Source organism: Cebidichthys violaceus, unplaced genomic scaffold, assembly GCF_023349555.1.
Source record: "Cebidichthys violaceus isolate CVI_PGR_0920_01 unplaced genomic scaffold, fCebVio1.0.p SCAF_144, whole genome shotgun sequence".
Classification (NCBI taxonomy): Eukaryota; Metazoa; Chordata; class Actinopteri; order Perciformes; family Stichaeidae; genus Cebidichthys; species Cebidichthys violaceus.
The window spans coordinates 85,876-98,208 of NW_027176312.1; the positions used below are offsets into that span (position 1 = coordinate 85,876).

At 40.2% G+C, this 12,333-nt stretch overlaps 1 protein-coding gene across 4 annotated transcripts in view; it reads right to left on the bottom strand.

Annotated features, from left to right (window-relative positions):
• Window positions 1–12,333, bottom strand: part of nfic (nuclear factor I/C) — an 80,622-nt gene that overhangs the window by 47,580 nt on the left and 20,709 nt on the right. For all 4 annotated transcript variants that reach the window (XM_068709349.1, XM_068709352.1, XM_068709351.1 and 1 more), the window contains 5 exons: window positions 11,374–11,557; window positions 5,972–6,046; window positions 4,653–4,727; window positions 3,525–3,645; window positions 1,435–1,556 (listed from right to left, as the gene is read on the bottom strand). In XM_068709349.1, coding sequence (XP_068565450.1) covers window positions 1,435–1,556; window positions 3,525–3,645; window positions 4,653–4,727; window positions 5,972–6,046; window positions 11,374–11,557 — 577 coding nt within the window. The remainder of the gene's footprint in view (window positions 1–1,434; window positions 1,557–3,524; window positions 3,646–4,652; window positions 4,728–5,971; window positions 6,047–11,373; window positions 11,558–12,333) is intronic.

The window sequence follows — 12,333 nt, forward strand, 5'->3', positions numbered from 1 at the left end:
CTTCCTCAGAAGAATATGATCCTTCCTTCTGCAGGTTAAAGTTGACAGAGAATGGGACGAGTTGTCCGCTTCTCTTTCGGGATCCAAAACAGTCTATTATTCGTCGAGCAAATTATTACTATTCCTCAGTTTTCTTACATCCATACTACTCCGTTTTCGTTTGGAAACAGAGTTTTCTTACGAAAACGATCTCCGTCCACACGGCGTTTCAGCCATCGTTTCTGAAATGATCTCCGTCCATACTACATGCCTGAAAACAAATATCACATGACTCTTCACGTACACTGGGCATGCGCCGATGTAAACAGGAAGTAGATTGTCGTATTTTGTAACTAAGCAACCAGAGTAATAAAGTAGTCTTTAATGATCGTAAGTACATGTTTGATACTTAAGATCTTCTCTAAAATCTTCCTCTATAAACTCAAACAGATACAGTTCGTGGAAAGTTCTATAAGTTTCATTTTTCAGACTTAACGTTAGTTACAGCGCTGCCAGTCTCTCTCTCTTTCTCTCCCTCTCTCCGCTCACTGATCTCTCTCTCTCTCTCGCCACTCACTGATCGCTACAATAACAGCTGTTTCCTCCGCAGACATGCAGACTTTAACTGGACAACAGCTGCTAGTAAAGACAACAAGATCAGCAATGCCTGTAATCAGTTGTTCGTGTTAAGTTAACCTGGTAGTCGATCGCGGGTGTCTATGTCATCGTTTCCAAACTTATGCGTTTACGTCTGTCCAGACGAAAACGCTACCCGAAGTTTCCAAACGTATCCGTCTTCGGGAGCGTTTCTAAAGTCCTCCGTTTTCGGTGCTCGAAAATGGCGGCGTAGTGTGGACGCTCAGTGTAAACGTAGCAAAACATATGCGTTTTCAAATAGAAACGGAGTAGTGTGGATGTAGTCAGTGATGCCAGGGCCGTAGCACAGAGAGCCCCCTGTGGTGCCCATGGACCTCGTCCAATGAGACGTCAGTGTTGAGTTTGGACCAAAAATCACACCTCGTGAGATTTAACATCTCTTGGGGCTTGTTGCGATTTTAACCAAAATCAGGCTGTTGAACCATGTAGGCCCAACTCCCTTTGTTCCAACGGCATGGTTGGGATTTCACCATGCCGTAGCTCATATTTTGGAACAAGCTATTATTCCTTGTCCCTGTAAATTAAAACATTTTTATATAAAAGCTGAAGCTCTATTGTGAACAAGGGTTGTTATTGCTGTAGAGTGTCACTATTCTTGTGGGGATGCTATTCATTGTGTCTGTAAAGTGAGATTGTTTACTTCCCTTTGTAATAATGTATTTGTTTCTGCATAAGCACGTGGTTTAGTGTTTGATGATATATTTCACCACGGGGATACTATATACAACCAAACAATGACATTATGTATATCTTTATTAACTCCCCATAAATGTGATGAACGTTTTCTTATTCCATTACCTCCTTCCATGTCATCAGTCCAGTTCCTGGAGCTGCTGGCGGGAGAGGATGGTGAGTGGTAATACTCCCCTCCTGGACTATCAGCCTCTTCCTCCATAGAGCCAGACTTATGACGCTTACTCCTGCAGACATATATAAAGACACTCAGACATCTAGGATCATGGTTTCATGTTGCACTGTGTGAAGTAATGGAAGCAGAGAGCTAGAAAATATACGTCCAAAGTGTCTTCTTAAGTAGGTTCTTTGGGGTCAACGGCTGCAAGTGCTTCAGTATCTCCAGTAGAAGAAATGGTCGGAGGGTAAAGAGTGAAGTAAGGCCTCTAGTGAATACAGATGTTATGAATAATAGCTAACATTTATGCAGAGAGATTATTGACCATAAATAAAGTTTCAGAAAGGTTTAACCAGTGTTGGGGAGTAGTGCACAGCATGTAATCAAACTAGTAGTTTCACTACATTTTGCAGTAGCTTGCTGGTAGTCCAACTACAATCATATTTAGATCGTGATTGAAGTAGTTTCATAAAAATACCTCACACAGCAACAGCATCATTATGAATAAACCTCCGACTCTCAGCCTGAGGAAGAGACACCATTAAGCAAATACATGACACTGACTAGCTCCACCGACAAAACCTACAGTTTGTAGTATGAGCTATGCAAGCGAGAGTAAATACACTCTACGCACCAATGACCAGTTTTTTTGTATTATAATTTTTTATCACTACAAATTGTCAATTTGATCTTTTTATAATTTTCTATAAAAGTTTGAACTTTTTTTTCTAAGAAGCTTCAGTTGACCAAACTATGAAGCTATTACATTTATTATTAAAGGAGTAATCCAGCAATTTAGAGTCACACCTCCATAACATTGGAAATATCCTGGGAAGGATTCACATTTCTCTTTATTATTTGAAGATGATGTCAAACACATGCTTTTCACATTGTCAGTTTATAATGCTGACTTGATATGAATTTGATAACCTGTGATGACATCATCAGGTTTATTTTCACAGTCATGACACATTTCCTGTAGAGCTACAGAGGACATAATACAGCTATTTCACATGACCAGTAAACTAACCCTCATGTGTCAGTGGCAGCAAAGTGATTATTGAATGCTGTAATTTTTTTACATACTACTTTTGCTTTAGCTTACAACACTTTCTGCACTCTTTCTGAACAGAAGCTAAAGCCATGGACTGCGGTTGCGCTGGCAGATAAACCAAGGACAGTTTGCAGGAGAAATGTTCTTCCTCTCTTTACATGACTCACTTTGAGCTAAAGATTTATTCTGGTTGTTTACCTTTGTACTGCTGTTTTGTTCTTTGTTTTTTACTCCACACCACGACTTGTGAATAAATTAATCTGAATCTGGCCTGGCTATGCTATGGTCATGGTAGGTAACTCAACCATGGGTCTATTTAACCTTAAATGACTTCTGTTGTGATCTGGCGCTATATAGAAAATAAAATTAAACAAAATTAACTTGACCTTCAAATTATATTAGGGGGCGGGGCCCTAATATAATGGTAGGGGAAACACTGCTGAGTGACACCCTTTAACTTCTTAACAGTTCCATCTATCCATCCACTCACTCATCAGCTCAGTCATCCATTCATTCATCAACTGACCCATTACATCCATCCATCCATCCATATGCTCACTCACCCATCCATCCATTCATCCATTCGCTCACTCATCCATCCATCCATCTACCCAGACCCTCCCAAATCCTTAGTGACCAGCACATAATGGATTTGAAACAGTGAATGATGCAACAAAAATGTCCTCCACATTTGAGAAAACGACGCAGCATTTGTGGAGCCTCATGACCAACAGAGGGAGCCAGATGAGGACATTTTGGCTAGTCTAACTTTCTTCAAAGGCTGTTTGAGGGTCTTAACTTGGGTCTAACTAAGCTTTAGTTTAAAGTCATGGTAAGGGCTGACATCAATAATTGTTAAAGCTGCTCATGTATTCCCTGATGTTCTGATGGTAAGGATGGATTAATAAAAGTTTGTCAGTGTGTGTGTGTGTGTGTGTGTGTGTGTGTGTGTGTGTGTGTGTGTGTGTGTGTGTATGTGATTACCCGCTGGATGAGGTGCTGGCCAGTGATCGCCTGAGGCTGACTGGCTGGTTGAGGTCGTAGGCCAGATGACCCTGGAGCTCTCCCATAGAGAAACTAGGTCCTACTCCTGTGACTACTGGAGCTATATACACACACACACACACACACACACACACACACACACACACACACACACACACACACACACACACTACATATTGAAAATTAAATATGTATTTAAATACTTGGGTTGAGTTGACTAAATCTGTTGTCTGTATTATTACATCCCTCTTGCAAAAGTGTGAAGCTAATCAAATGTTCATTATCCTCACATGAAAAAAACAATGTGTCTGTCAGTTCAGAACAGCAGACAGTAAAGATGATACCTCAGATTATTACATTCAGATGCAAAACAGACACACCGGATTAGTTTGCTTTAAACTGTGATAATGTTAATTTGAATCAGCCGTTATCATTTCTGTAGGTTCACTTTACTGTATAACTGTCCTGTTTAAACACTTAAAATAAATTATGTATGGTGAAGTGTTCACAATGGCTTGTTTAGGACTCCTGATATAGAAGTGAAGTCCCACTAGCAAGTCAAAGACTTGACTTGGCTTTACATTTCATAAAGTCAAAAATGTACTGGTAACAATGGTTTTGTTGCAATACCATGTTTTTTGGTGCAAGTCAGTTTTTTTTCTCATTGTTTATTCATTTCACTTTCACTGAGGCGGGTGGAGTGGCACAGTTGAAGTTGAGCGAATATATGCGTTATGTATATCACTGTACTCTTTTGGACAGGAAATTGCACTTCTATTTCTGCACAAGTTCAAAGAGCAATCCTCCAAAATATGCTATGCATGTTGAGACATGTTCATGTCATATGGCAATAATTACCAGCCTCTTACTTGCAATTAGTATTGGTATCAGCATCCAAGTTATAATTATGACTGGGAAACTCATGTTTTTTAAATTTAATGTAATATAGCGCTGTACTGTCAATGCACAGTATCTGAAGTGTCCCATTGCCAATTCTTCAATCATATGAAGCGACATGCTTAATGTAGCGGAAACAAAAGATTGGTGTTACAATGGATGGTGGTGGTGGGTTGGTAAAGATTAAAGCTAATAGTAAATGTCACTTACTTCTTGAAACCTGGACCAGCTCAGTGACACTGAAAACACCTGATGTCACAAAACTCTCCTGGAACTCTGGACCATCTGTAGAAACACAACTGCATTTAGAAACGTCTGCTGTGTTTGTGTGCATCTCAAGCAGTGGGATGAGATGTTCTTTCACTCAATCAATGCTTTGTGGATGTTCAGTACACCATTATTTAGTTGTACTCGTGTACAAAGTGTTTCCTCTGTACAAAACTTTGTGGAATTATCACTTTTGATAGTTTGCTTTTATGTTATGTTTACTTTTCTTTTGTTTCATTCTTTCAATGTGTTGGTTTTGCAATGTGTAACATTAAGATTGAAGTCTCTCCAGTTTCTTGCTATGCCCAATATTGGGTTTGGAATTAATTGTATTCATATTTTGAAAACCTTATATCATAATCCTACAGCATTGGTCCAACACAAAACCAGTGCACCAATTGTTATGGCATGTGGTACTCATCAGTGTGAAATCAGGCAGATTAGACCACTCCCCCAGGATTATATAACTCCGCCTTTCAGGCCATGTGACTCCCTTCTTTTCCCTTCAAACCCTTCCAGGCACAAAGAGAGAAGTTTAGTCTTATGTTATTAAGGAGAAATGATTAACATGCCAGATAGTGATAGCATTAATGATGTGACTTAACACAATATTATCAATTCAACTCAATATATTTTGTATAGCCCAATATATGTATCTGTATATATGTATATATTAATTATTATTGTTTGTTTGATACTAATCAGATATGAAATATTTTCTTCTTTGTATAGAAAAAAAGATCCACCAACCACCATCCATTTGTCAACCGTTTCAATCCCTCCAGGATGCCAGCAAATTATTGGAATGGCATCCTAGACCCTGAATATATATTGTATGTGCATCACCACACAGTGTAGCTTTTTCAGTCTGCGATACTAGTCTTATTACAAGAGCCTAGTGCAAAGGATGGTGATGCAGATAATGTTAAGATGTACAGGCTATACAATCTCAATACATGGATGACACGTTAATGTTCGTGATCACAATCCTTCTTCTCTTCCAAATGGTTGAATATTCTTTTGGACTTGGTATGAATTTCATCCATCACATCTAACAAAGTTGAAGGATTGTCTATGGGTAAGGCAATTATTGTATTTGTTCATATTATTGAACAAAATTATGAAGAAAATGAACAGACAGTAAAAATGGAAAACAGTCCTATACATCAACAAAAACATTATGCATGTACATTACAGAATAACCAGGTTCCACAGAGTGAAAAACTGAATATTCATTCATAATGGAGTATCCTTTACATTACCCATGGTGGCGGTTCGACTGTCCTCCTGGTCAGAACCCACTCCTGTACGACTGGGACTGCTGCTCTGCTCTGCCTCTGAAGAGAGAGAGACTTGATCTATCCATACATCAGGACAATTTTAACAAGACACGGTTACCGGATTAAGAGTCATAAAAAGAACAAGAACTGACTTCTGAAACAGGTAAGTGAGGGGAAAGAACACTTTGACACTTCCATCAGGGTTTCTCTTAGCTGGTGTGTCCCATACATACTTGCCTATCATCGCTGTGTACTGGGACATTTAGGTGTACTGTGGTCTAAGCCCTGTTGAGTCCATCATTATACAGTGCTCTACAGCAGCAGCTAGATGGCCCCAGTTTCCTTGAATGAATGAATGAAACCCTGGTGTTTCAAACTAAACTGCATCGTTTTGACTTTACTCCTATGGTGCTGTTAGAAACATCATAGGTTTTAGAGCACTCTTTGAGTGTGTTGCTGAGTAGAAGCTGTGTCTACAACCACAGTCCTGACACTGAGACCACAGTGAGTTAGAGCCCTCGCCTTCCACATATCCTGCTGCAAAGCCTCCTCTGTTCCCCTGGCTGGCTGTCCATCATGTTTATCACTTGATATTTTATTAATGCTGCAAGAGACCCGGCGTCACTGGTGTCACTAGTTACTGGTGCTGTTGTATCTCTGCTGTCCTGTCCCATTAAAAACTGCTAATGGTGTTACAGCTCCTGAAGCCACAATATGAAAACCAGATGTGAACACTGAGTTCTTTCAGTTGTTTTTGGAGTCACCTTATACCTGCATTAAACATATTTATACACTTGTTTTTAACCAACCAATGAGAAAGAAGAGCTCAGTTCAGACGTTCCCAGATAACTTCTGCATCACTAACAGCAACTCTGAGTATGATTCAAAAACATCCACAGATCTCAAAGCCACTTGTCATGACAAATAGTAGGTTTTTAGAAATGATCTCCATATTAATTCAAATATGGATAATCATTGCACTTTTTCAGCCATGGTGGCAGTGTGGCTCTAAGAATGGACATGCCTGTCGGTCGGTCCCCCACTCTGGTCCAGACTGAAATATCTCAACAACTATTAGAGGGATGTGCCTGTACAGGTGCATCGGCCTCAGTATCAATTATTCTCCATAAACAATGTATTCGTGAACATTACATCGACTTTCTTTCTGCAAAACAGAATTGTCCGTATATTGTCTTTATGCAGGGTATAATGAACAATGCAGCTTCTAGTAGCTGGTAACAGAACTTAAAAATATTGAATCTTGTTAAATCTAGGCAATTATAGAATATGTTATGGAAATAATTACCAGTCTCTTACTTGCAATTGGCATTTGCATCAGCATCCAAGTTATAATTAAGACTGGGAAACTCAAATTTCCCTGTTTCCTAAATTTGATGGAATATAGCGCTGTACTGTCAATGCAAAGTATCTAAACTGTCCAATGGAGTCTTTTTGCAAGAGAGATATAGCTGCCGTTTCTGGTTAAACAAAAATTTTACTCTTTAATTGTTACAATCATTAAAAAGCAAAAGCAACATGTTTTGCTTTCAGTATTCCTTCAGTAACTAGCATAACATAGAACTGTTGATGTGCTAATGTACTCTGCTCATGTATTTTTTATTAGAGCAGGTCATCCTTCAATCAGAGGATTGGTGGTTTGATCACCCGGCTCCACTAGTCCATGTCGATGTGTCCTTGGGCAATACCCTTAACCCCAAATTGATCCTGTAGCCATGCCTACGGTGTATGAACGGGTGTGAATGGTTCGATACTCCTGATGGGCAGGTGGCACATTGCATGGTAGCCCCTTGCTATCAATGTATGAATCGGTGTGAATAGGTAAATTAACTATTGTGTGTTAGCTCCACTGGTTTTTATGTAGAAATGTAGCATTTTATAAAAGTATATCTCCCTCCAACCTCTCTAGGTAACGAGTATCACTATTACACAACATTTAACCATGAGTAGCTCCGAGTCAATGATACCACATTCACTCCTGTGGGTAAGACGTCACCCGCTGCACATGTATGTAGGTTGTACACCCACACATCTTTCTATCCACCTGGTCGGTAAGAGATTAAACCGGCCTTTTTTCTCACAGTTTTGGTTGATTATTGGGCTGCCTTGCACTTGGCAACCCCTTGGCATTTATTTTGTTCCTTTAGTTTGCAAATAAAATTGTGCTTTTCTTGTTTCCCCTCTTGTTCTGATGCAGCAGTTTTGTCCAAAAGGAAGAAAAGAAAGCTCTTGAATTGGGCTACTAGAGGGCATTTTATTTTCACTTGCATAGTTTGCATGTTTTTATTTATTTAGTTAAATTGCTGGCTGTGGTTCCTCTGGGAGGGTGAATATTTATGATGAGTACGATGAGGTTGGCGGTGACTCCCAGGTGGGTGGGGTCTGCCCTGAACCCAGTGATATTTATGTTGAGGCCCTAGTCTCGCCGGTGGCAGTGGCTGTCTGGTATCCTCCTCAAAAACAAAGACCCTAGCCAGAGGCAGGCTCCACTGCCTGTGTACTCTGACTTTGTCAAACATCTGCAGAGGTCTTGGGCTTAACCCAGGGACACTGCTTGCAGAGTGGGGTATTCTGGATTCAGTCACCATGAGGGGGCTGCAGGGGTGACTATAACAACTGATGCCTCCCAATCAGGCACCACAGCGAGGGGCGCTTGCATCCGTAGGTAGTGGGCCAGATATTGCTTCACTTCAGAGGTAGGCAGAGGTAGACCTCTTTGTCACAGTAGAGTACACTCACTGTCCTCTGTGGTCAACGATGTACGGCCCAGAGGGACCTCTGGGGACGGACACCCTGAGCCTATCATGGCTTCTTGTGAGGCTGTGTGCATTCTCCCCAACTCCTCTCCTGCCGGTTTTCCTCAGTAGAATAAGGCTACTGTGGGCCCAGGTACTCTTGGTGGCGCCAAATTGGCCGTGGATGTTGGAGATCCACGATATGCTGGAGGGCTATCCTTGGTTTCTTCCAGTCAGACAAGTTATGGTATCCCAGGTGCAGGGCAGGATATGTCACCCGACACTCCAGACCCTGAAGCTTAACGTATGGCATTTCAGCAACAGGGTTTGTGCTAACTTCGTCCAGACAGAGAGGTGGTGGACAGGTGGACACCTGCAAGCTTTGCTGGCCCCAGTACAGTGGCAAGACAAGGGTGTTTGAGGACTGGTGTCGTGCTAGGGGGGAGGATCCCTTAACTTGTCACATCTCATGTAATTCTGCCCTTCCTGCAGCAATCAATACTGGCAAATAGAAATGTGATGGTTTGTTCCCATGAGTGCATCTTTATGCACATTTTTAAGAGGGGTAAGATGGAGTCGTTCATCCTGGAGGCTTCTGCTGCCCTCTTGGGACCTCCAGGTGGTTATCAGAGAGTTTCAAGACACGCCCTTTGAGAATGTGTGTGATTGATTGTGTTCTGCGGTTTTTAAATTGTAATTGAATCTTCTTCTTTACAGCTTTTGACCTGTAAGTGGTGCCAATTCACTCTCCTCGTGATTAAATGAAACTGAACCTGGAACTGTTCATTGTCACTAAGCGGTTAATATTGTCCCTGTCTTTTCCTTCCCAGTAGGTGGTGTTGGGGCTGACCATGTGGCTGAAACAAAGACTTGGCTCTCACCATGTGCTCTGAAACAAAGGGATCTGACTTGGCCTGCTTGTTCAGCCAAAAAGCCTGATCTGGGTTGAGGATAACAGCAAGCTCCAAGGAACGTTTCACATCTACATGTGAAATCTTCACCCGAACGCAACGCTGGCCTCCCATTGGTCAAGGCCTGGGAATGCTGAGGCGGGACTTCTGGTTTAACGACTGGATGTCACCCAGTTGATAAAACAACAGAGTGACCTGCTTCGGGGCAAGGAAGCATGGAAACACAGCTCTGCTGCTTTTAAAAGAAAACAGTCAACAGTCTTACATTTGCGGGACGGTTTTGTTTTTGTTTCGGATCCTGAAAAGAGAAGCGGAAAACTTGGCTGCAGAAGGAAGAAAACGCATTATTCAGAGAAAGAGAAGGACAAATTCTCTTTCCAGTCAAGTTGATTCTCCCAGCTATAAGGACGCAGAAGATTCCCTTAATCTCCGGAGACTGAGTTTAACCAAGAATCTCGAAAGGACCACTAAGAAGGATCATTAAGAAATCATCTCACTGTAAGATGTTTAGCTTGGTGTCTGGGCTTAGTTAGGACATTGTAATAATAAACATTATTATCTTGTTTGTGTTTTGCTTAAGTTAATGGATTGTTATAACGTGTTGTTGTGTTGCTCGCGGACAGCCAAGTCCCGTTATACTGTGTATTTCATACTGTTACAGCTGTTTTGAGATAGATCAGTCACCGCTAGTGGGGTTGGTAGTTTGTTATTTTATCGGTATCAGAACCGCGGTTGGGCGAGTCCAAGATCGTCAGCTGGGTTCCTGTGTGATGAAATAACAATCTCTGTATTTCACCACGGTGGTGAGGATCTTTTTTGGAGGATTTCTTTCGTTTTGTTTGCTTTCTCTCTTCTTTTACTAACCCACACACATATTTAGTTACATACTGTATATATATATAAATATATATATATATATATATAAATATATATATATATATATATAATATATATATATATATATATATATATATATATATATACTGGTTGACCTAACTACCTCAGACATGTGTAGATAATGCAATCTCAATTTTGTAGTCTCGCGCCATTTTGTGGTCTCGCAAGGCGTGGTCACGTGTGAAACTACCCCTCAATTTTGATAGTCCGATCTCACACACAACTACATGCATGCGTGCACACGCGCACACACACACACACTCTCCTACCACAGATTGTTATTGTTTGTTGAGTTTAGATAGCATGCTCATGAATGTATAGTTTTGTTGTTAGTTTTAGATATTAGTTGACTTGATCATTATTATTGGAATTTAAAAAATTCTAAAAACTAATGATCAATAGATCAATAGATATATCAATAGATCAATCGATAGATAGATATATCAATCTCTCTATATATCAATCAATAGATTGATATATAGATAGATAGATAGATAGATTGGGAAATGAAGGAATGTTAAAGCTCTACTATGAAAATGATACCATCCTACTAGCATGTGGTTCAATTTAAATCCATTATAACATCAAGGCAGCGGTAAGCTTTTATTGTTACTAATAGCTCATATTACCAAAGAATTAATCCATGTTGTTTTTTGATTCAGAACCTTTCTGACAACGATCTGATGTGCTTTAAATTTAAAGAGAATGGGAAGCCTGAAACCAACATACAAACAGAGAAAATATGTAGGTGTATTCTCAACATCCTGATGTAGTGAGTCAGTATTTGAATTTTACCTCAATGAAAGTGTGTGTTCGTACATACCTCTCTCTTGCACATAGTAAGCGAGGTAGAGGTCAAGCTCTTTGACAGAGACAGAGATATGTTTAGGCTGGACACAGAGGACTGGATTAGAGCACTGGCCTCCCTTGACCAGCCGCTCTCCATCTGTGCTTTCCAATGGGATTCCTTTAAACAGGATGACCATCACCAGGTCTAACCTCCACACCTTGAAACAGACAAAACACAATCATTGTTGACTGAAAACAGCATAAATCTAACTATAGCCAAGGTGAGAATAACAATACACCATGAAGACTCACTGCACCAATGCTCCCCTTTATGTGAACCATAACCTGAATAGTTTCAAGTCATCTATGTAGTTTAAAAGTTTTCCTTCAAATTCATAATTTAAATACCTGTCAACCAAATAAAATCAGAAGATGTCATCTACAGCAGGATAAATGAATAGTCTTCTGTATATGTGTGTGAGACCAGAGAAACTCACACACAAAACATATGTGTAGCACTGTAGGTATTTACAGGTAGCTTGGACCGGAGTCTAGGTTCGGAGGAGCAGTTTGTAACTAGAACTCAGAAGTAACAGACCACAGACCAAGGAGTATGTTTGAACTGCCTGCTTATTTATGTAGACAAATAGTAGTAGACATACATATAAATTGGTACCAAATCACATACATGGAGGAATTGTGCATTTAAATTCCTTGAAACCCTCCAAAATAAAACCAAAATCTCAGAAAATACATATTTCTTCCTGTTTTATTTCACTTTGGTAGGTTGGTCTGGCAGAATAAAATGCCTATCCAACATGATTTCTCCTATGGGTGGCTTGCCATCTTCATTTCCCAGCTTTGTGTGTGTAAACACCAATTGATCCTCATAACTGAAAAACCTGGCCTGTTGTATAACAGTGCAATATACATACAAATATTTTATTCTTACATATTCTGTCATGAAATAAAGTACTTGAGTAGAACTAGCACC